This window comes from Muntiacus reevesi, chromosome 5, assembly GCF_963930625.1.
Source record: "Muntiacus reevesi chromosome 5, mMunRee1.1, whole genome shotgun sequence".
NCBI classification, from domain to species: domain Eukaryota; kingdom Metazoa; phylum Chordata; class Mammalia; order Artiodactyla; family Cervidae; genus Muntiacus; species Muntiacus reevesi.
The window spans coordinates 100,006,679-100,031,994 of NC_089253.1; the positions used below are offsets into that span (position 1 = coordinate 100,006,679).

General features: G+C 45.5%; 1 protein-coding gene across 1 annotated transcript in view; it reads left to right on the plus strand.

Moving 5' to 3' along the window:
* LRRC38 (leucine rich repeat containing 38) overlaps positions 1-25,054 on the plus strand; it is a 38,156-nt gene extending 13,102 nt beyond the window's left edge. Inside the window, exon 2 of the mRNA XM_065936905.1 lies at positions 23,548-25,054. Coding sequence (XP_065792977.1) covers positions 23,548-23,801 — 254 coding nt within the window. The 3' untranslated portion in view covers positions 23,802-25,054. The remainder of the gene's footprint in view (positions 1-23,547) is intronic.
* The last annotated feature ends 262 nt before the right edge of the window (positions 25,055-25,316 follow it).

The following is a 25,316-nucleotide window of genomic DNA, read 5'->3' on the forward strand; positions in this document are numbered from 1 at the left end:
TTAGGTACTCAATATGTTTTTTATTTTTTTGGCTGTGCTGCGCGACATGTGGGATCTTAGTCCCCTGACCAGGGATTGAATTTGTGCCTTCTGCATTGGGAGTGTGGAGTCATAACCACTGGATTGCCAGGGAATTCCCCTTCAATATGCATTTGCTGAATGAATGAATGGCTCAGTGATGGATGCTAACACCAGGCAAAGGGGAGAAGAGCAGAGAGGAGGCAGTCTCCAGGACCACCCTCTTGTTTAGAGGAACTAGTTTGGTAAACTGATTCTCATCAATGTGTTAGTGACTTGAGGCTTAACCAGGAATAGACACAGTAAAAGCAGAAGGAAGGGATCTCTGCTTACCAGAGAGGCACAGTCTGCATAGAATTTCAGACACGGGAATGTAAGATGGAGGAGGCCTGGAGGGAAGGTCAGAGCCCCAGGCCTCATCAAATTACAGCTTCTAGGCAGTTACCTGGGTTTCCTATCTCTTAAAAGATGCTAGATACTCTTTGTATTTGGACAGTAAGACCATGTTGACATAGGAAAATGGATATTTAACTAAGGAGAGATGTGTAAGGACATAATCCCTGTCAGAGGTTTGAGGAGCTGTCACGGAATGTAGGAGACTTGTTTTGGCCTCAGAAGATGGACCTGTGTCTGCGAACTACTAGGAGACTGATTTTGATGCACTGTAAGGAGGAACAGCTAGCTGTTAGGGCTCTGCCAATGGGCTGCCTGGGTAGATAGTGAAGTTGCCATCCTTAGAGGCATTCAAGCAGAGACCAAATGACCACTTGTCTGTGGTGCTAAAGGGAGCATTAAGGAATGGGTGCTTCTGCCACGGTGCTTCAGTCCTCTGAATCTAGCTTTCTGGGATTATTTTCATTTTCTCCTGTTTCTCTGGCCAGAGAAGCATGTCTTGAAGGAAGCTCTAGCGTACTGGAAATGCAGTGACTGTGTCTGTCTTGATGCCTGGAGCAGTCGCTCCACCTTTCTGCCTTTCCCTTCTTCACCCATGCTTCTTTCTGAACCTGAATAGACAAAGTTTTTAAGTCATGCAGCTGGAGAGAAAGTCAGAGTCCTAGCCCCTTGCTTGTTGCTCTGCTCCTGCCAGTCACTGTAGGAAACCACATCACTTGCCAACTATCAGAACTGGTTTCTTTTTTTTTTTTTTAATTTTTTTTTCATTTATTTTTATTAGTTGGAGGCTAATTACTTTACAATATTGTAGTGGTTTTTGCCATACATTGACATGAATCAACCATGGATTTACATGTATTCCCCATCCCGATCCCCCCTCCTGCCTCCCTCCTCATCCGATTCCTCTGGGTCTTCCCAGTGCACCAGCCCTGAGCACTTGTCTCATGCATCCAACCTGGGCTGGTGGTCTGTTTCACCTTTGAGAGTATACTTGTTTCAATGCTATTCTCTCAGAACATCCCACCCTCGCCTTCTCCCACAGGGTCCCAAAGTCTCTTCTGTACATCTGTGTCTCTTTTTCTGTTTTGCATATTGGGTTATCATTACCATCTTTTTAATTCCATATATGCATTAGTATACTGTATTGGTCTTTATCTTTCCGGCTTACTTCACTCTGTATAATGGGCTCCAGTTTCATCCATCTCATTAGAACTGATTCAAATGAATTCTTTTTAAAGGCTGAGTAATAGTCCATGGTGTATATGTACCATAACTTCCTTATCCATTCGTCTGCTGATGGGCATCTAGGTTGTTTCCATGTCTTGGCTATTATAAACAGTGCTGCAATGAACATTGGGGTACACGTGTCTCTTTCAGATCTAGTTTCCTGGGTGTGTATGCCCAGAAGTGGGATGGCTGGGTCATATGGCAGTTCTATTTCCAGTATTTTAAGGAATCTCCACACTGTTCTCCATAATGGCTGTACTAGTTTGCATTCCCACCAACAGTGTAAGAGGGTTCCCTTTTCTCCACACCCTCTCCAGCATTTATTGCTTGTTGACTTTTGGATAGCAGCCATCCTGACTGGCGTGTAATGGTACCTCATTTTGGTTTTGATTTGCATTTCTCTGATAATGAGTGACGTTGAGCATCTTTTCATGTGTTTGTTAGCCATCTGTATGTCTTCTTTGGAGAAATGTCTGTTTCGTTCTTTGGCCCATTTTTTGATTGGGTCATTTATTTTTCTGGAATTGAGCTGCAGGAGCTGCTTATATATTTTTGAGATTAATCCTTTGTCTGTTGCTTTGTTTGCTATTATTTTCTCCCAATCTGAGGGCTGTCTTTTCACCTTACTTATAGTTTCCTTTGTTTTGCAAAAGCTTTTAAGTTTCATTAGGTCCCATTTGTTTATTTTTGCTTTTATTTCCAATATTCTGGGAGGTAGGTCATAGAGGATCCTGCTGTGATTTATGTTGGAGAGTGTTTTGCCTATGTTCTCCGCTAGAAGTTTTATAGTTTCTGGTCTTACATTTAGATCTTTAATCCATTTTGAGTTTATTTTTGTGTATGATGTTAGAAAGTATTCTAGTTTCATTCTCTTACAAGTGGTTGACCAGTTTTCCCAGCACCACTTGTTAAAGAGATTGTCTTTTTTCCATCGTATATCCTTGCCTCCTTTGTCGAAGATAAGGTGTCCATAGGTTTGTGGATTTATCTCTGGGCTTTCAATTCTGTTCCATTTATCTATATTTCTGTCTTTGTGCCAGTACGATGCTGTCTTGATGACTGTGGCTTTGTAGTAGAGCCTGAAGTCAGGCAGGTTGATTCCTCCAGTTCCATTCTTCTTTCTCAAGATTGCTTTGACTATTCGAGTTTTTTTGTATTTCCATACAAATTGTGAAATTATTTATTCTAGTTCTGTGAAAAATACTGTTGGTAGCTTGATAGGGATTGGATTGAATCTATAGATTGCTTTGGGTAGTATAGCCATTTTCACAATATTGAGTTTTCCAAACCATGAACACGGTATGTTTCTCCATCTATTTGTGTCCTCTTTGATTTCTTTCATCAGTGTTTCATAGTTTTCTGTATATAGGTCTTTCGTTTCTTTAGGTAGATATACTCCTAAGTATTTTGTTCTTTTTGTTGCAATGGTGAATGGTATTGTTTCCTTAATTTCTCTTTCTGTTTTCTCATTGTTAGCGTATAGGAATGTAAGAGATTTCTGTGTGTTAATTTTATATCCTGCAACATTACTGTATTCATTGATTAGCTCTAGTAATTTTCTGGTAGAGTCTTTAGGGTTTTCTATATAGAGGATCATGTCATCTGCAAACAGTGCAAGTTTTACTTCTTCTTTTCCTGTCTGGATTCCTTTTATTTCTTTTTCTGCTCTGATTGCTGTGGCCAACACTTCCAAAACTATGTTGAATAGTAGTGGTGAGAGTGGACACCCTTGTCTTGTTCCTGACTTTAAGGGAAATGCTTTCAATTTTTCACCATTGAGGATAATGTTTGCTGTGGGTTTGTCATATATAGCTTTTATTATGTTGAGGTATGTTCCTTCTATGCCTGCTTTCTGGAGAGTTTTTATCATAAATGGATGTTGAATTTTGTCAAAGGCTTTTACTGCATCTATTGAGATAATCATATGGTTTTTATCTTTCAATTTGTTAATGTGGTGTATTGCATTGATTGATTTGCGGATATTAAGGAATCCTTGCATTCCTGGGGTAAAGCCCACTTGGTCATGATGTATGATCTTTTTAATATGTTGTTGGGTTCTGCTGGCTAGAATTTTGTTAAGGATTTTTGCATCTATGTTCATCAGTGATATTGGCCTGTAGTTTTCTTTTTTTTGTGGCATCCTTGTCTGGTTTTGGTATTAGGGTGATGGTGGCCTCATAGAATGAGTTTGGAAGTTTGCCTTCTCCTGCAATTTTCTGGAAGAGTTTGAGTAAGATAGGTGTTAGCTCTTCTCTAAATTTTTGGTAGAATTCAGCTGTGAAGCCATCTGGTCCTGGGCTTTTGTTTGCTGGAAGATTTCTGATTACAGTTCCGATTTCTGTGCTTGTGATGGGTCTGTCAAGATCTTCTATTTCTTCCTGGTTCAGTTTTGGAAAGTTATACTTTTCTAAGAATTTGTCCATTTCTTCCAAGTTGTCCATTTTATTGGCATAGAGCTGCTGGTGGTAGTCTCTTATGATCCTTTGTATTTCAGAGTTGTCTGTTGTGATCTCTCCATTATCATTTCTAATTTTGTTCATTTGGTTGTACTCCCTTTGTTTCTTGATGAGTCTGGCTAATGGTTTGTCAATTTTATTTACCTTTTCAAAAAACCAACTTTTAGCTTTGTTGATTTTTGTTATGGTCTCTTTAGTTTCTTTTGCATTTATTTCTGCCCTAATTTTTAAGATTTATCTCCTTCTACTAACCCTGGGGTTCTTCATTTCTTCCTTCTCTAGTTGCTTTAGGTGTAGAGTTAGGTTATTTGTTTGACTTTTTTCTTGTTTCTTGAGGTAAGTCTGTAATGCTATGAACCTTCCCCTTAGCACTGCTTTTACAGTGTCCCATAGGTTTTGGGTTGTTGTGCTTTTATTTTCATTCGTGTCTATGCATATTTTGATTTCTTCTATGATTTGTACGTTATTCAGAAGCGTGTTATTTAGCCTCCATATGTTGGAATTTTTAATAGCTTTTTTCCTGTAATTGAGATCTAATCTTACTGCATTGTGGTCAGAAAAAATGACTGGGATGATTTCAATTTTTTTTAGTTTACCAAGGCTAGATTTATGGCCCAGGATGTAATCTATTCTGGAGAAGGTTCCGTGTGCACTTGAGAAAAAGGTGAAATTGATTGTTTTGGGGTGAAATGTCCTATAGATATCAATTAGGTCTAGCTGGACCATTGTGTCATTTAAAGTTTGTGTTTCCTTGTTAATTTTCTGTTTAGTTGATCTGTCCATAGGTGTGAGTGGGGTATTAAAGTCTCCCACTATTATTGTGTTGTTCAGAACTGGTTTCTAAATGTATTATGTGTGTCCAGTTCAGGTGGCTCAGTGGTAAAGAATCCACCTGCCAATGCAGGAAACATGGGTTTGATCCCTGGGTCAGGGAGATCTCCTGAAGAAGGAAATGGCAACCCACTGCAATATTCTTGCCTGGAAAATCCCATGGACAGAGCAGCCTGGCAGGGCTACAGTCCACGGGGTCACAAAGAGTTGGACATGAATTAGTGACGAAACAGCAGCAACAACACCATGTCAGTTCACGTTCAGCTCCCCTTGAACCAGGATACTGGTCTTCTTGGGCTCTCCCCCAAGCCCACATAATTCAAGCTTTCAGACACAGCAGGAAAGCCCCCGTATATGTCACCAGATTCTTCCCTTCAGTCCCCTGTGAATATTTGTCATCCTTCAGCTCTGTGCTCCAGAGAGCCCGGCTCCAGGAGCTCTGTCACTAACCATCACATGCCTTCCAAAATCTCATATCAGAAACCGAGGGCTCTTAGTTAGAAGCCTATCCTGTTAGGTCCAGAGCCTCTAGATTAGTCAGTGAGCTTCCCTGATCCAGAACCTGGTCTTGGAGGGTTTAAACCAATGATGACTTGAACAGCTTAGTGGAAACCAAAGCAAACTAAACATTGTGAGGACAAATTCAGCTCCCAGTCTCGAAGCCATAATAGCGCACCTAACAAGGGCTTTGACCTCTTGGAGTGAACATTCCAGAAGACTCAGAAAAGCTTAGATAACAGGGTTATCTTGTCTACTTTTCTTTACTTTCAGATAGGAAACTGTGGCTCAGCGACACTGAGAGACTTGCCCAAAGTCACACATTAAACTAGTGAAAAGGCAAGACAAGTGCCAAAGCCCCTGTTTCCTGGGCTGTGTGATCCCCTCACCTTGTAGGGCAGGCACTCGAGGGGGTTTTGGATTTAGATCCTCTGTGGTTGGAACCCTGATCCTTTATTTACTAGCTTTGTGAGCCTGGGCAGATTGCTTAACCTTCTTGTGCTTCAGCTTTCTCATGTGTGAAATATGTGCTTAGTCGCTCAGTCGTGTCCGACTCTTTGTGACCCCATGGACTGTAGCCTGCCAGGCTCCGCTGTCCGTGGTGTTCTCCAGGCAAGAATACTGGAGTGGGTTCGCCATGCCCTCCTCCAGGGGACCTTCCCAACCCAGGGATCAAACCCAGGTCTCCTGCATTGCAGGCGGATTCTTTACTGTCTGAGCCATCAGGGAAGCTCAAGAACTCTGGAGTGGGTAGCCTATCCCTTTCCCAGGGGATCTTCTCAACCCAGGAATCAAACCGGAGTGTCCTGCATTGCAGGTGGATTCTTTACCAGCTGAGCTAGTATTCACGAGTCTGTCATATAGGTCAAAGCATATGGGTCAAATAACCCCTGTGACAAGCTTAGCACAGGGCCTCGCAAACAGAAAGCTGTTCATACATGCAGTTACTATTATCAACTGTAGATGAAGGCCTGTGTTACCACCATAAGAACGCAGTTCCAGAGACACCCTGAGCCACAGACATGGCTATCACTGCAGGTGCTGGATCCCGGGGTTGCCTGTGGCCCCTGCTGTCAGAGGAAAGTGAAAGCGAAGTCACTCAGTCGTGTCTGACTCTTTGCGACCCCATGGACTGTATTGCAACCCCATGGACTGTAGCCACCAGGCTCCTCCATCCATGGAATTTTCCAGGCAAGAGTAATGGAGTGGGTTGCCATTTCCTTCTCCAGGGGATCTTCCTGATACAGGGATCGAACCCAGGTTTCCTGCATTGCAGGCAGACGCTTTACCATCTGAGCCACCTGGGAAGCCTTCCTCTGCTGTCAGAGGAAACATAAATCTAACAACAACAACAAAAACAGTCTGGTTCACGACTTACTAGAAAATCAGAGTTGCTGTGTTGGTAAATTGTTGGTAAATTGTGTTGGTAAATTGTTGGTAAATTGAGCCATTTGGGCATAGAAAGAATGTTATGGCCTGAAAGGGAAGTGCCAGCACTCATGGGGAGATGTCCTGGAGTGGGTGTCTCACGCTGCATAGATGGGGATGACCACCAAGTCACTCCAGAGAGGTACAGGCAAGTGAAGTCCAACCAGTGATGCGTATGTGAGCGAGGCCAGTCAAGACTGAGTCTGCCGCGGTATCATGGAAAGAAGATGGGCTTTGGTGACGACCAGGCGTGCCCTTAAGTCCAGACCCTCACAGATGAGTTGTATGACTTCAGGCAAGTCATACAGCTTCTTGGAGCCCCTATCGCTGCATGTAGAACCTACCCCATATTTGTACCCATGTTTGTAGCAGCATTACTCAAATGACTGAAAGGTGGGAGTGACACAGTTGTCCATTGATGGATGAATGGATAAACAGGAAGTGGTCCATCCATACAGTGGACCACAAAGATGGAAATTCATGGGACTTCCTTGGTGGTCCAGTGGTTAAGACTTTATCGTCCAATGCAGAGGGTGCAGGTTTGATCCTTAGCCAGGGAGCTAAGATCCTATATGCCTTACTGGCCTAAAAGCCAGAACAAGCACAACAGAAGCAATATTGTAACAAACTCAATAAAAAATGGTCCACATTAAAAAAAAATCTTTAAAAAAACAGAAGGAAAATTTGCCACATGCTGCAACATGGATGAACCTTGAGGACGAGATGCTCGGTGGAAGGGGCCAGTCATAAAAGGACAAATACTGTATCATTTACTTACTTGAGGCACCTTAGAATAGTCAGTTTCATAGACACAAAAGGGTGGTTGCCAAGGGCTAAGAGGAGGGAGGGATGGAGGGCTTGTGCTTGATAGGAAGAGGGATTTGGTTTTGCAAGATGAAAGCACTCTGGAGGTGAATGGTGGGGAGGGTTGTACAACATTGTGAATGTACTGTATGCCACTGAACTGTACACTTAAACATGTTAAGATGGTACATTTCATATTATGTATGTTTTACCACAAAATTTAAATTAAAAAGTGGGACAGGAAAAAAATGCCCCAAAGCAGGCATTGCAGCCTCGATCCTCCTGGCACAGCATCCATGCGTGCTCAGTTGTGTCCGGCTCTTTGCGACCCCTTGGACTGTAGCCGGCCAGGCTCCTCTGTCCATGGGATTTCCCAGGCAAAAATACTGAAGTGTGTTGCCATTTCCTCCTCCAGGGGGTCTTTCTGATCCAGGGATTGAGCCTGTGTCTTCTGTGTCTCCTACATTGCAGGTGGATTCTTTACCATCAGGATTCTTTAGCCATCAGGAAAGCCCCTCCTGTTGGCATTATGGGAAAGAACCCACCTGTCAATGCAGAAGATGTAACAGACAAGGTTCAATCCCTGGGTCCAGAAGATCCCCTGGAGGAAGGCATGGCAACAGACTCCATTATTTTTGCCTGGAGAATCTCATGGACAGAGGAGCCTGGCCAGCTGCAGTCCTTGGGGCTGCAAAGAGTTGGACATGACTGAAGTGACTTAGTACACATGCACGCAATGCTGGCATCACGGAGGTTGTCATGGGCACTGAGTGTTTAGCAGGAGCCCTACCGTCTACCCACTAGATGTCAATAGCACCCTACCCAGTTTCGAGGACCAAAAAATCTCCAGCCATTGTCAGATGCCTGCTGAGGGGCAAAATCATCCCCAGATGAGAATCACTTTTCTAAAGGGCTGTTGAGAAGAGGATTAAAGGACATGGTAGTGATGCAGTACTTATCATAATTTCTGGTAAATGGTAAGAGTTTCAATAAATGTTACTTCCCCATAGAAGTAATCTGAGGTACCCATTTAATGCACACACTTCTCATCACCCTCAGAACACTCAACGCATCGCTTCTTCCAACTGGCCAGTGAGCCCAACAGCAGATGTTAACCAGGGACACTGGGTGCTCAGAGGGGCAGGTCCAGGAAGGGAGTTGCAGCTAGTGTCTCTGAGGAGCATGGAGCATCGTCACCATGGGTGGTGGGAGGTACCAGCCTCTTGGGGCCAGTTTTAGATTTCTTCATGCTGGTCTTGCCAGAAAGATCTAACTAGTTCATCAGTTATAAGTAGACACAGGTTGGTGACCTCAGAACTCAGCCCACGGTCCAACTTGTAGCAAATGTCTGTTATTGATAGTGGAGGTGGCAGCAGCAGTGGTGGTGGTAGAAACAGTGGAGGTGGGCATCAAGGTGGAGATGGTGGTCATAGGGCAGGTGGACATGGGAGAGGTGGTCATGGGGAGGTGGACACAGGAGAGGTGGATGTGAGGGTGGAGATGGTGGACATGGGGGAGATGGCCATCAGGGTGGAGATGGTGGGTGTAGCAATGCTGGCGATGGGTCAAGATGACGGCAGTGGTGGTGGTAGCGGAAATGCTTGCATGCTTCCCAGAGAATAAAATTGCAAGCCATCAGTGATCATCTCTGTCATTTCTTACCAGGGGGAAGACAGGTCAGGAAAACCACATTGGGAGGCAGTCAGTTTTCCATGTTTATGTGTGTGACTGAGGTCGGTGTCCGGCGGTTTGGGGTGGGAGTCAGGCTGGAGTGGAGGGCAGTAGACACAAGTCACAGCCCTGTTGCAGGATCCACCCTTTCTATAGGATGTGCTCTGTGGAACCAGGACCAAGCAGGAGCCCTTGACCTGCTGCCACCGATGCATCTTCCTTGGGGAGAGACCAGCTGATTACTTAATCAGATGGAGTGTCTCCTGGCTGAGATGGTGAAGGCAACTGGGAACTTCCCCCATGTGGTGATATTCAATGAAAGTAGTGATGGGGAGCAAAGGTCAGCACTGTAAAAGAGAGCTGGTGTTCCCCAGTGTCCGCTCCCCAGAAGCAGGAGTAGGCCCTGCCTGTGCCTTTGTAGCACAAAGTAGCTGCAGGAGGGGCCATGTACATGCAACTCCAGGTGTTTGTAGTGAACTAAGAACCTGATGCCCCAAAAGAGCACTAAATGAGCAGTCAGAAGACCTGGGTTCCATCCAGACTCTGTGTGACCTCAGGCAAGTTGCCTCACTTTTCTGGGTCTCTCAGCTGTAAAATAAAGGGAAGAGGATGGGGAGGGATACTAGATGTCAAAGGTGCCTTTGGGTTTAACCTTCTGTGATGCTGTGAAATCAGGAGGCCAAAAGTCTGGCCATGTGTGTGAAGGAACCACAGCTGCTTCTTCTTCCTGGTCTTTTGGGTTGGGGTGCCAGGAGGCTGGTATGGAGGGTGTTTGACTGGCCCGGGCTAAGCCCTCTTACTCCAATGAGCAGGAGAGGAGAGTGACAGCAGTGATGACCTGTGGCCAAGAGCAGCGAGACCAACACCCAGTGGTCCTGGAGAATGTCCTTCCTCCTGGGTATGGGGCAGGGAACCCCCTTCCTTGGGAGTTGTTGCTCCAGAGTGGGTTGGGTGGAGGAGTTTAGCCTGACTTTCTCCCCACTGCTCCTCATCACAGGTCCTTCTCATCCTGGGTAGGACCTGTGAATGTCTTAGCATATAGGTCTCAGGCAGGCACTTTACAGAAAAACAACTCCCAGTGACTGGTGAGCACACCATACATTGTTTATTTAGCTCTATTGGTCATCAGAGAAATGTAAATTCAATTACCAGTGTTCACTTTTATGGCCTGTCAGGTTGGCAAAGATGAAAAGGTGACAAAATCCATTGTTGTCATTAATTCAGGGACTCTCACACAATCTTCAACTTGGGGGGGATGTGTCTTGTGGAAATAATTAAGGATGTATACACATGGTGCTGGGAAAGATTGAAGGTGGGAGGAGAAGGGGACGACAGAGGATGAGATAGTTGGATGGCATCACTGGCTCGGTGGACATGAGTATGAGTAAGCTCCGGGAGTTGGTGATGGACAGGGAAGCCTGGTGTGCTGCAGTCCATAGGGTTGCAAAGAATCAGACATGACTGAGCAACTGAACTGAACTGATACATGTTGCTCATTGGAAAAGGAAATGGCAACCCACTCCAAGTGTTCTTGCCTGGGAAATCCCATGGACAGAGGAGCTTGGCAGGCTACAGTCCATGGGGTACATGGGGTCACAAAGAGTCAGACATGATTGAGCGACTAAACAACAGCAACAACATGGTGCTCATAGTAGCTTTGCTTTGGGAACTAAAAAAAAAAAAAAAAAAATGGAAGCATTCTGGGATTGGGCAAGTAAGTCATGTTGTTCAGTTGCTAAGTCGCATCTGCCTCTTTGTGACCCTATGGACTACAGCATGCCAGGCTTCCCTGTCCTGCACTATCTCCCAGAGTTTGCTCAGTCCATTGAATCAGTGGTGCTATCTAACCATCTCCTCCTCTGTCCTCGCCTTCTCCTCCTGCCTTCAATCTTTCCCAACATCAGGGTCTTTTCCAGTCAGTTGATTCTTCACTTCAGGCGGCCAAAGTATTAAAGCTTCAGCTTCAGCATCAGTCCCTCCATTGAATATTCAGAACTGATTTCCTTGAGGATTTATTGGTTTGATCTCCTTGCTGTCCAAGGGACTCTCATGAGTCTTCTCCAGCACCGCAGTTCAAAAGGATCAATTCTTTAGCATTCAGCCCTCTTTCTGGCCCAACTCTCACATCCACACCTGACTACTGAAAAAGCCATAGCTTTGACTATATGGACCTTTGTCGACAAGGTGATGTCTCTGCTTTTTAATATGCTGTCTAGATTGGTCATAGCTTTTATTCCAAGGATGTAACCATTTCAAGTGATATTTGATGATTATGTTGGTGGAGTGAAGGATGTCCCTAGAATGTTTATCAATCAACCAGAGTGGTGGAATGTAGATCTACTCTGGGGATTTATGTGCATGCCCACAGAGAAGAACGTGCGCTCATCTTCTCTTGCAAGAACTCCAAAATTGCAACTTGCTGCTGAACAACCATTGACAGGAGAATGTTGGATCTCACTAAAAAAAAAGTGTCCAAGCACAAAGGAGAGTACATCATGAGAAATGCTGGGCTGGATGAAGCACAAACTGGAACAAGATTGCTGGGAGAAATATCAATAACCTCAGATATGCAGATGACACTACCCTTATTTGCAGAAAGCAAAGAGGAACTAAAGAGTATCTTGATGAAGGTGAAAGAGGAGAGTGAAAAAGCTGGCTTAAAATATTAAAAGAACGAAGATCATGGCATCCGGTCCCATTATCTCATGGCAAATAGATGGGGAAACAATTGAAATAGTGACAGATTTTATTTTCTTGGGCTCTGAAATCACTGCATATGGTGACTGCAGCCATGGAATTAAAAGATGCTAGCTCCATGGAAGAAAAGCTGTGACAAACCTAGACAGCATATTAAAAAGCAAAGATATTACTTTGTCGACAAATGTCCATCTAGCTAAAGCTATGGTTTTTTCAGTAATCTTGTTTGGATGTGAGAATTGGACCATAAAGAAAGCTGAGTGCTAAAGAATTGATGCTTTTGAACTGTGGTGTTGGAGAAGACTCTTGAGAGTCCCTTGAACTGCAAGGAGATTCAACCAGTCCATCCTAAAGGAAATCAATCCTGAATATTCATTGGAAGGAGTGATGCTGAAGCTGAAGCTCCAGTACTTTGGGCACCTAATGCAAAAAGCCAACTTTTCCTGATGCTGGGAAAGATTGAAGGCAGGAGGAGAAGGGGATGACAGAGGATGAGATGGTTGAATGGCATCACCAACTCAATGGACATGAGTTTGAGCAAGCTCTGGGAGTTGGTGATGGACAGGGAAGCCTGGTGTGCTGCATTCCATGGGGTTGCAAAGAGTCAGACATGACTGAATGATTGAACTGAACTGAACACAGAGAAGAAAAAAATTCTTGACAGGTGTAAGCCAATGTATTAAACATGTATTTAAGGGTTCTTTTATCCACCTTCTTTTTATTTCTGTTGTTTTGGTGGATACACAGGCTTTACATAATAAGTGGAATTAGGAAGACAAAAATATATTTTTAATGACAAAAGGCACTTAGCAGAGCCTGGCATTAGGCAGGTCCTGAGAGAAGCCAGATCAGGGGAAGGGCCCCATGCGAGCCTCTGGCTGGCTGCAGGCCTGTTTGTTGGCAAAGGGACGAGAGATTAATCTCAATCTGCCTTCCGCTGTGTCACCATCTATTTCAGGAGTGTGGCAGCTCTTCACCCTCTCCGGCTCAGGTGTCAGCTGCTGGGGAGAAGTCATCAGTCAGAGGAGAGGGCCTGGAGGGGTGGCAGCAGGCAGGGAGCCAAACTGCCCTGCATGAGGACTGGCCCATCTCTTTGGAACGTGCCTGGCAGAGCGGGAGGAGGTGGTTCTGAAGTGAAGGAGCAGTGGGCTGCATTCTGCCTGGGCCCGGATGAGCCGGCACCCACCTTGTTTCAGTGGAAGGTGGGTCTGGGTTAGAGGAAGAAGACAGAAGGTAGAAACTCAGATTCTCATCAGTTGTGCCTGTTCCCTGAGTTGTCTCCCTAGGCCAGGAGATGAGCTGCACAGAGTTATCCCTGCTCCCCCAAGAGTCTGGAGCCACAGCATGTGGTTTGGTGGGACAGCTGGGTAGAGTGAGATGATCTGTGACAGTATAACAGGTGTCCGGCTCATCCTTGAACTCAGTTTTCCTATAATCTGTTGGTTAATTTGGCCTCTGAAGTGTAAACAACAAAAGCCAATCCTGGCTAATGTACCCAAGGAAAGTGCATGGATGTCAGGTAATTCACAGGGCTGAAGAGAAGGCTTGGGAAGCAGACTCAGGAGAGAATGGGGCCGCGCTAGGAGTCTGGAAAGCAGAGACCAGTTGATGAGTTCTGCAGGGTGGGGCTGCTGGATTGAGTGGGCTCCGGCCATGCTTTTGGTCAGTCCACACAAGAATCAGTGTGCTGGGACAGAGAGATTTGGGCGAGGGGTCATGAATTTAAAAAAAGTCACATCAAAGGACTGTCCCGGTAATCTGGTTGATAAGACTCCACATGACCTCTGCAGGGGTTGCATGTTCAGTCCCTGTTCAGGGTACTAAGATCCCACATGCTGTGCAGTGTGGCCAAAAAATAAATGAAGAAAGAAAGAAAGTTGGACAAGACATACCCAGGGGGTGAGAGGTGATTGCCCAAAATGAAATCTGAAAGCAGACTCCATATGAGTAGAGATGGAGTGTATAAAGCTGAAGGATGACTGTTACATGCTAGACATCTCGACTGGGTGAATTGTATCCCCTAGAGGGATATGTCTAAGCCCAAATACCCGGAGCCTGTGAAGGTGACCTTATTTGGAAAAAATCTTTGCAGATATAGTTAAGTTAAGGATCTCAAGATGAGATCATCCTGGATTTAGGTTGGGCCCTAAATCCAATGACAAGCATCCTCGTAAGAGAAAGAGAGTGATGTGAAAGAAACTGTTGTTATTCAGTCCCTAAGTTGTGTCCGACTCTTTGCAACCCCGTGGACTGCAGCAAGTCAGGCTTCTCTGTCCTTCATAAATTATCCTCACACTCATGTCCATTGAGTCAGTGATGCCATCCAACCATCACATCCTCTGTTGCCTACTTCTCCTGCCCTCAATCTTTCCCAGCATCAGTGTCTTATCCAATAAGTCAGTTCTTCAAATCAGGTGACCAAAGTATTGGAGCTTCAGATTCAGGATCAGTCCTTCCAATGAATATTCAGGGATAATTTCTTTTGGGATTGACTGGTTTGGTCAGTCAAATACAGAGCAGAAAGGCAGAAAGAGATACAGAGCAGAAAGTCTTGTGAAGATAGAGGTGGCGACTGGAGTGATGCTGTCACAAGCCACGGAATACCACGAGTCACCAGAAGCTGGAAAAGACCAGGAAGAATTTTCCCCTAGAACCCTCAGTGGGAGCCTGGCCCTACTGGCACTTTAATTTTGGGCTTCTGGCCTCAGCTATGAGAAGATGAATTTGTTTTAAGCCATCCAGTTTGTGATGATTTTTATGGCAGCCCTAGGAAGTTAGGACAACACCCAAACCCTTAAGAAATGACCTCTCCCCACTGAGGACTCCAGGCTTGGGCCTCCATTGGAGGTAGTGAGGATTCTAGACTGAGTGTATAAGATTCCTGTGCAGCTTTGGCTAAAGCCTGTGACCTACTGAGTCTCAGTATCCCCACAAAAACTTGCTCAAGCATTTGTAAGGCAATAGGGGAGGGTAATGACTCCAATTCCAGGCTCCATCATTTCTCTTCTGGGGAATCGGAAGCAGGTAACATAAATAGTATTCTGTTTATTTGTCTGCAAACCAGAGTCACTACAGTACTAGCCATGGAGGTTGTTTTATAGATTACAGGAGCATAGGTAATGCAATAGGGGCTTCCCAGGTGGGTCAGTGGTAAAGAATCCGCCTGCCAATGCAGGAGAGGAAGCAGATGCAGGTTCGATCCCTGGGTTTGGAAGGTCCCCTGGAGAAGGAAATGACAACCTACTCCAGTATTCTTGCCTGGAGAATCCCATGGACAGAGGAGCCTGGAGGGCTGCCGTCCATGGGGCCACAGAGAGTCGAACACGACTGAGTGAGTGAGCACACACGTACCCCCACAGACAATGCAGCGCTTGGTAGACTATCCCGTAAGGCTGCAGGGGTGAGCTGGTTGGCCTCACTTTCTGTGGGTGCTCTGTTCTGTTCCACCTGTTTCCAAAGAGCAGTGAATGTTTCCACCTTCCAAGAGGGAAAAGCATGGGAGAAACTTCTTCCTCTTTCCAGGCAGCTGCGAAGTATCTGATGATGAGTTTAGGGAAAAGGACTTCTGTCCTGCAAAGGAGGGACCTGTGCTTATCCAGCACCATTGGCCATTAGGTGGGACAGTTGGTCCCCTTGGGGAGATGGTTTAGGAACTCCTGTGGCCACAAAGGTAAGCCATGCTCTCCAATCCTGTCTTTATTCATGTTGTTGTTTTTTAGTTGCTAAGTCATGCTCGATTCTTGGCAACCCCTTGGACTGCAGCACGCCAGACTTCCCTGTCTTGGCAACCCCATGGATTGTAGCATGCCAGACTTCCATGTCCTTCACTGTCTCCCAGAGTTTGCTCAAACTCATGTCCATCGAGTTGGTGATACCATCCGACTATCTCAACCTGTCACCCCCTTCTTCTCCTGCCTTTGGTCTTACCCAGCATCAGGGTCTTTTCCAATGAGTTGGTTCTCCGCATCACGTGACCAAAGTATTGGAACTTCAGCTTTAGAATCAGTCATTCTGATGAATATTCAGGGTTGATTTCCTTTAGGGTTGACTGGTTTGATCTCCTTGCAGTCCAAGGGACCCTCAAGAGTCTTCTCTCCAGTACTGCAATTCAAAAGCATCAATTCTTCAGCACTCAGCCTTACTTATGGTCCAGCTCTCACATCCATACCTGACTACTAGAAAAACCATAGCTTTGACTATATGGACCTTTGTCAGCAAAATGATGTCCCTACTTTAACGGTGTACAGATGTACAAATTTTATCTTTTATAAAATGATGATTGTGTGTGTGTGCTCGGTGTCCTAACTGAGCAGAATTATCAGCTGCAGTCCTCTGTCAGTCTCATCTATTTCTTACTTTAAATTTTTATACTACTACATAAAATTCCAGAAGCCTGAGGACCATAGCTCTGGACTCTAGGCTTCCAAGCAATCTTAGTCATGGGCTGATGGTTTTACCCTCAACTTCTGCCCATGCTTTATACTTTCTGGCTGCCTCTGGGATGCAGGACATGCAGAAACCCACTTCCCAGGGGGTTACAAGCTCACATGCCTGCCCAGGGGCCATCAGGTGACATGAACGAATGAGCAGGCTCATGCCAAGTGTCCTGTCTCATTAGGGAAGCCTGACAATTTTCTCTGTGTGACAGCATTGCCTTATCTCCTGATTTGAATGTTTTCTTAAGCTGCTTAAAATAAAAGACCCCTGTTGTTGAATTGGAGTTTCCCACATGGCTCAGTGGTAAAGGATCCACCTGCCAATGCAGGAGACAGGATTGATCCCCGGGTTGGAACGATCCCCTGGAGAAGAGAATGGCAACCCATCCCAATACACTTGCCTGGGAAATCCCATGGACAGAGGAACCTGGAGGGCTACAGTCCATGGTGTCATAAAAGAGTCCAACATGATATAGCGACTAAACAACAACAACAATTGTTGAGCTGATTAAAAAAAAGAAAAAAAAAAAAGCTTAAAAAGCTATTGTAGCCTGATCCTGGCTCAGGGCTGCCTTCCTTTAATCTCTTAATCCAGATTCTCAATTCCTTGCAGTGATGCTTCTATGACTCCACATGCAGCCACTGGACACCAACCAGTAACAGTCATTTGAGAAAATGTTGTATTTAGGGGGTGCTATTCTAGCCCAGATGTCCCAGGTGGTGCTAGTGGTAAAGAACCTGCCTGCCAATGCAGGAAACCTAAGAGACACAGGTTCGATCCCTGGGTCGGGAAGATCCCCTGAAGGAGGGCACAGCAACCCACTCCAGTAGTGGACTTCCTCCTGGCTCAGACGGTAATGAATCTGCTTGCAATGTGAGAGACCTGGGTTCCATCCCTGGGTTGGGAAGATCTCCTGGAGGAGGGCATGGCAACCCACTTCAGTATTCTTGCCTGGAGAATCCCCATGGACAGAGGAGCCTGGAGGGATACAGTCCATGGGGTTTTAGATTCGGACACGACTGAGCGACTAAGAATGCCCATAGTAGCCCAGGAGGACATATCTCATGTAGTTTCTCACCCACATGTCCAGATTCTACTCAGGCCTCTTACCTGCAGTACATTTCTCATTCCTCTCCAATGATCCCCCTAACTCAAAGAGAACTCGTTCATTCCATGAATATGGATGAATACTTACCATATCTTCCAGACATTCAGCTCTTTTTTCTCTGAATTTGTAAAGCCCATACTCGATTCTCAATGATGCATCATCTTCTCCACTGCTTGCTGTTTTTAAGTTTAGGCTCCTCTGTCAGACCATAGCTTCCCAGGTGGCCTAGTGGTAAAGACTCCACCTGTCAATGCAGGAGACGAAGGAGGCGTGGGTTTGATCCCTGGGTTGGGAAGATCCCCTGGAGGAGGAAATGGCAACCTACTCCAGTATTCTTGCCTGGGGAATCTCATGAACAGAGGAGCCTGGAGGGCTACAGTCCATGGGGTCACCAAGAGTAGGATACAACTGAACGACGGAACACACAGGCACGCCAGATTATAAGCTGCCTGAGGCCGAATGTGTCCCTTTCTTCAGCATTACAGGCAACAGAGGGTTGCAGGAAAAACACAGGCTTTAGACTAAAACAGAGCTGAGAGGATAAGTTGAATTCGGGCTTTCCTTATTTAATAGTACATGACTTGCCAAGATTTCTGAGGCCTGCTTCCTCGCCTATGAATTGATGATAATGCCACTCACCTCCCCAAGGGAGGTCAGTTATAAGTGTCATGTGTTAAGGGGTATGCACTGCATCAGAACATAGTAGGTGCTTAATAAATACTATCTACCCCCTGCACATACATTCTTCCCAGTCTGGGAAATGAATGAGGGCTCACTGGATTGGGAGATGTGTATGTCTTTGTTTTCAGAAATCTACCCAGGGTGCCTCTGGGTCTCCCCTGGGCTTTCTTAGTTCCACTTTCCACCCAGTTTTGACTCAGTTGGGACCAGTCATTTGCAATATGGCACTCCTTCCTTTTTCTTCCTTCCTGCCTTTTTCTCCTTTCTTATTTTTTTCTGTATCTAGCATAAAGCCTTATCAGTTTTGTTTGATGCATGAATTAAAAAGCCATTTAACAACTAAATGTGTGCCTAGTAGCTAACAGTAGCCCTGCCTTAGAAAGTTATCTATTTAGCTGAGCATTTCAGTTGAAAGCAGCAGTTCTCAACCAGGATTCTGTTTCCTTCCCTGCCCTCCTCTTGGGGACATGTAGCACTGTCTGGAGACATTATTGATTGTCACACTGGGTAAGGATGCTGGCATCTAGCAGGCAGAGGGCAGGGACAATGATAAACATCTTGCAGTGTGTAAGACAGCCCCCTACACCAAAGAGTTATCCAGGCCCGAATGTCAGTAGTACTGAGGTTGAGAAACCCTGGTTGAGTAACTCCTGCAGGAGAGGAGAGGTGACCCCAGAGAAATATGACTCCAATTCCTGAGTTCTGCAGCCAGCCTTGAATGTGTCCTTAGACGGCCTGACAGCAGTGCCCTGCCCCCCTCCTCTGGGCCCTGCTGACTCTCATTTCTCTGCCCTTTGTGAAATACAAAAACCCATTAAGTCAGTATGTCTTATCGTGATGGCTCCATCAAGCGTGCGTCCAGAGTCTCCCACTCCTGGTGGGCTTGTGTGTGGTGTTTTTCAAGCAAGCCTGTTTTCTCTAGCCACAGAGAAATCGGAGATGACATTTTCTAAAAGTGTCTCTTTGTAAAAATGCCAAGCCTAATCTCAAGGCACAAAGAACTTATAGAAATCAGAATCGACTTGAGGAGTCATGACCGGCAAAGGTAGATTTAAATGGCAGGCTTTGTGGACTTGTGTTGTTTTTGGGGGGTAGTTGTTTGCCAGTTAATACAGCTCATTGAAAAAAGGACTTCTGGACCTTTTCTCTGGGTCATAATGACCTATTATGACCTTGAAAATTGCAAATATTACCTCGGTTTTAGAAACTGCCTGGGCTTCATGCAGTCCATCGGTGTCCATCTTGTTTCCTTTGTAATATCTTTGGGGAAGGGTGGGTGGATGCTAAGAAGAGGCAGATCAATTGATTTTCTCGATTTTCTGTTGAAGAAAACAGTGTCTGCAAGGGAACCTCACTAAAACTCTCTTTTAAAACTCTCAGGTTCTGTTTAACTGCATTTTAAAGGCTTAGAGGTAAGCAAAAGCTTGGCTTAAGAAAAGAAATAGGCAGAAACATTGTCAAGTATAAATTGGAGAAACCTGCAGAGCTCTGCTTCAGGCAATTCTTTGGATATCTAAGGTAGGCACAGATTCAGGGAGAGGAGGGAACGTGAATCTGGTAGCGAGGCAATGGTTCCCATGGGAAGGAGAACATCAGTGGGTTGGCTATAGACTACATAAAAGGTGGGTGCAGACAGAAGGAAGGCGGAAGCTCAGCCAGTCTGCCTCCATCTTCCATTTCTGAGGGAGAAGGAAAGTTACACAATAAAGACCAGCTAATTAGTGAGGTGTGAGGAAGTACCCCATGGAGATGGATTGAAGGCAGCTTTCTGAAACCAGGAAGCACTGAAAAAGAGAACAATGGAAGGTTTCCTGAGAACGGAGAGGAAGTCAAAGGTAAACAGAAATTGCAGGCAGGTGAGCTTAATGTGAAAACAGTGTCTTCACATCTCTTTGAAACTGTGTTGCTGAAGGCAAGCTATATGGATTCTCTGTGCTTCGGTTTTCTCATCCGTAAAATGAGTATAGTAATAATTGTTGTGAGAATTAAGAGTTAATATGCATATAGTACTTAAAATAGTGTTTGCGTATAGTAAGTGCAGTATGAATGTTAGTTACTACAACTTTGTTTTTCTCTCCTCTTCCAGATCAGAGACACAGCTGACCCTTTTATTCATTTAATATCATGCATTTTACTATTATGCATTTTCTTATATTTGAAGTTTGTGAAATTATGGCAATAATTTGACTTAGTATTAATATATTGTTCATATTGTATATCCATCAGGATGTGTAGATTATGCTTGGTAATGAACAATTTTTATTGTTTAATACTAACACAAGTCTATATCTTTTATTTGTGTGCGGTGAGGATTTTTATTAGTCTACTAGGGTTGCCATAACAAAATACCACAGATTGGGGGGCTTGAACAATAGAAATTTATTTTATCACAGTTCCAGAGACTAGGAGTCCAGATCAAGGCGTGGGTAGAGTTGGTTTCTGCTGAGGTCTTTCTTCCTGACGTGCAGGTGGCCACCTTCTCACTCTATCTTCACATGGACTTTGCACGTGCAGAAAGAGAGCTCTCTGCTGTCTCTTCTTTTAAGGACACCAGTCCTACTGATCAGAGACCCACCCTTATGACCCCGTTTAGCCTTAATTACCTTCATAAAGACCTTAAAGGGCCTGCTATCCCAATATAGTCATGTTAGGGCTTCAACACATAAATTTGGGGTGTGGGGAAGTTTAGTCCAGTCCATAACAGGATTGCTGGTGGAGGTGGGCCTCTGTTCATAGTATTTATTTGGAGACCTGGGTTCTCAGGGGCTCAGCCCATGTCCATCTTTCTTACCCCAGCTCTTGCTAAATTCCTCTTGGCTCACTCTGCAGGCCCAGGTGAACTTTTTCCCATATCCTGAGTTCTTTACCAACTTTCTTCTTCTCTGTCTGGACTCTTCTTCCATGGCTGCTTCCTTCTCATCCTTTAGACCTTAACTGACAACCCCTTCTAAAGATGGTCCTTTGTCCCAGACAAGTCTCAGCTTTAGGCTCCTACAAGTAAGTGGAAAGGGTAAAATTCACCAACCTGTAGTTCTCTAGCTCTCCTTCCACTTTGCTTGATGGCCGATGGAGTACCCCAAGAGGAACAGTTTACTGATGAGGGAGCAGTCCTCCAGAAGTATCTAAAATGTCATAAACCCATTACACTAGGAACGTGTCCCTCACCCCCAGGTGACCGACAACTTCTGTTACTACCATTCCTCTTGGTGGCCGTCATGGGAAGACAGCATCGGCTTCCTGTGCCCCCTGGCCCCTGTCTTCTTACCTATCCTTTCCAGCCCTGCATCCCTTTCTGTTCCTTTTGGAGGCACGGTGGCTATAGGCCAGGTTTACTGGAGGCAGATTATTTGAGTTAGAGTTAAAGCTAGGCCGCTTACTAGCTGTGCTGCTTTCGACAAGTTACTTTACCTTTCTGAACCTGTTTCCTCATCTTTAAAATGGGGATGATAGCAGGACCTTTCTCATGGAGTTGTGAGTATTAAATGATATGTTATGTGTGAGGTGCTTAGAACAGTACCTGGTCTATGGTAAGCTTTGTGTGTGTGTGTGTGTGTGTGTGTGTGTGTTAGTCACTCAGGCATGTCCAGCTGTTTGTGACCCCATGGACTGTAACTCACCACGCTCCTCTGTCCATGGAATTCTCTTGGCAATAATAGTGGAATGGCTTGCCATTTCCTTCTCCAGGGAACCTTCCCAACCCAGGGATAGAACCTGGGTCTCCCACATTGCAGGCAGATTCTCTACTGTCTAAGCCACCAGGGAAGCCCATGGTAAGCTCTAGACTGCATTTATTGTCGCTGCTCTGCAGTCCATCCTAAAGGAAATCAGTCCTGAATATTCATTGGGAGGACTGATGTTGAAGCTGAAACTCCAATACTTTGGCCACCTGATGTGAAGAACTGATTCATTTGAAAACACCCTGATGCTGGGAAAGATTGAAGGTGGGAGGAGAAAGGGACAACAGAGGATGAGATGGCTGGATGGCATCACTGACTCAATGGACATGAGTTTGAGAAAACTCCGGGAGTTGGTGATGGACAGGGAGGCCTGGTGTGCTGCGGTTCATGGGGTCTCAAAGAGTCAGACACGACTGAGAGACTGAACTGATGAAGCATTTTCTTAGCACATATCCAGGTGTAATATTTTGGGGGGACTGTGGGTTTGAAACTTCTTTTTAAATTAGCAAGATACTTTTCAAGTGAGATCTTAAAGGAAACCCCAATATATGAAACAGAAATTGCAAGGACTTCTCTGGTTGTAGTGGGGTTGGTGTCCCAGGAACTCTGTCTCAAAACCCCTCACACTCTTCCTCATCAACTAGAAGATAATGCTTCTCAAGTGTGCCTTGGGGATCAGCAGCATCAGAATCTCATGATTATTAAAAATGCAGAGCCTAGGGTCCCACTCCAAACCTGCTGAATTGGATTCTCCAAGAGGTGGAGCCTGAGAATCTGAATTTCAGTATAGTCTTCAGGTGCTTCTGAAGCACACAGGAGCTTCATGCCAGCTTCCTAACTATATACTGAAGGTCACCTTTGGGTGTAGGCTTATTTTCCCCACTACTTTTCTAGGGTAGTGAGTGGAGTCTCTATGATGCTACACTGATTCTTTGTTCAGTTTTGCCTGGGTAGCAGTGAAAAGGAGGCTGGCACCCCTCTTGGAAAGCTACTCTACAAGCTGAAGTGTGCCATCATTGGTTGGTACTGGCCCTATACATCCCACCACCTCTGCTCCACCCTCTGCCCTCGCAAGGCTGGGTATTATCAGGTCTGGATTAGGGTCTACTGAGCTTCTAAACCCTAAAAAGGTGATATTCCCTTCCATCAACCACTCGTAGTGATTCAAAATCAAGAGTGCCATGCCTTAAAGCAGTGGTTCCCAACCTTTTGGCACTAGGGCCTGACTTCATGGAAGACTAATTTTTCCATGGGCTGATGAAGGGGGTGGGCAGAGGGATGAATGGATGGTTTGAGCATGATTCAAGTGCATTATATTCATTGTGCACTTCACTTCTAATCCGATGTTGCTGCTGATCTGATAGGAGGTACATGTCCGTGACCTGGATGTTGGGGACCCCTGTCTCGAAGTGGGTCAGGGGAGACCAGCACATTCTGGATTCTACCATGTGATGACTGTGAGGCCTTTTGAAACAGTCTAAATTGCATTCAAGTCCACTTTGTCCCCCTTTTGTGTTTGGGTAATGCGCCCTTTGCACTTGGTCCTCACTCACCTTGCTGAATTTTGGGCCATCCTGAAACACAGCCTAAACCTCTCTCATTCTGCCTACCTTTTTCACAGGCCTGGACGAAATCCAGTGCTCCCTGCCCATGGAGAACAGGAGGATATTCCTGCATGAGCTGTCGGAGGCCAGCTTCAGCGAGTGCAAGTTCAGCCTCTCGCTCACAGACCTATTTGTCATCATCTTCTCCGGCGTGGCCGTGTCCATTGCTGCCATCATCTCCAGCTTCTTTCTGGCCACCGTGGTGCAGTGCTTCCAGAGGTGTGCCCCCAACAAGGACACCGAGGACGAAGACGAGGATGAGGATGACTGAGCCACCCCCAACCCTTCCTCACTCTCCTGATCCCCAGCCGGTGGCTCCCCTCCGAGAAGAGAGGGAAATGCTGAAAGGGAGGAGAACTGACCATCAGTGACCAGAGGAGTGCATGCTCCGAGCCTGGCCCCTGGGTGCATCTGGTGAGACCTCCGATCTCGGAGTTTAGATCCGTAGAGTGGAGGAGCCGAGGAAGGATTCCCAGAGAAGAGCCTGCCTCGTGGCTTGAGATGTGTGTGCCGGGCGAAGACGGCTGAGTCAAGCTTTGGAGCTGACAGCTGAGAATCGCGTAGGGGATGTGAAGACTGGAAGGCCTGACCTGCAAAGATGACTTTGTCCTATCCAATTCTCCTACTTGGACTGGGAGACCAGGCAGCCTCTCCTTCATCCCCAGAGGCAGCAGCCCAGATGGTGGGGACTGGAATTCAAGTCCTGGGAGCAGGATTTCTGTTCCTGAAATAGGCTTCAGCCACCTTGAGATGTTATACAGAGAACAACCCATGTCTGGCTAAAGTGGCACTGAGGAAAAAGCTAAGACCTGGACAAAGGGTGTTTGTCATTCTGTTTTTTTGAGTGGGTCAGGAAAACTTTGTCGACAGAACTCAAACCCTCACGGTTATCCTGAGATTGCTGTTGTTGTTTAGACACTTGGTGGTGTCAACTCTTTGTGTCCCTGTGGACTGTAGCCCACCAGCCTCCACTGTCTATGGGATTTCTTAGGGAAGAATACTGGAGCGGGTTGTCATATCCTCCTCTGATTCATAAAGGAAGGACAGCCGATCCATACCTTTGTGATGGCCTCTGCTCAGAGTCTTCCCTCTAAAGTACAGCCGGGTGGCTCCCACTTGCCCTGACACCTCCCCCAACCGTGAGTCCCACCTCCGCTGAATATCACCTGTTCATTCTGTGCCGGCACCATTCCAGACTTGTCATCTCCAGAACTTGAAATAAAGTTTCCTGGAGGCCAGGATTCCAAAAAGCAGATTACCTTGGACCAACAAAATGTTAAAAAAAAAAAACACCAAAAAAAAAAAAAAAAAAAGCCCTGGGACTTGTGAAAACCCTACATCAGTGGCCTTAGGGCGTGTGTGACATTTCTTGGGATCATAGGCTGTGACAGGCAGTGTTTTCCAGGATGTGGAATGCAGTGCTGTGATTCAGAGATGGTATGAAACAATGTCATACGCCCGGCAGGTTGATGCAAAGTGATGGGTGTTAGCATCATCGGACCTTGCTGGGGACTGACACTTAGACAGGGGACTGCTGAGAAGCTCCTGGGATATTTCTGGGAATCATCTCTCCATTGTTTCCTATAATATATTCCTAATGTTTCTTTCTCTGTTGCTCCCCTTGAATTTTTTTTTCACTTTTAGTTTTTAATGACATTTATTTTTTTTAAAATTGGAGTATAATTGCTTTACAATGTTGTGTAGTTTTCTGATGTACAGCAACATGAATCAGCTATGTGTATACATATCACCAGCTCGATGGACATGAGTTTGAGCAAGCTCTAGG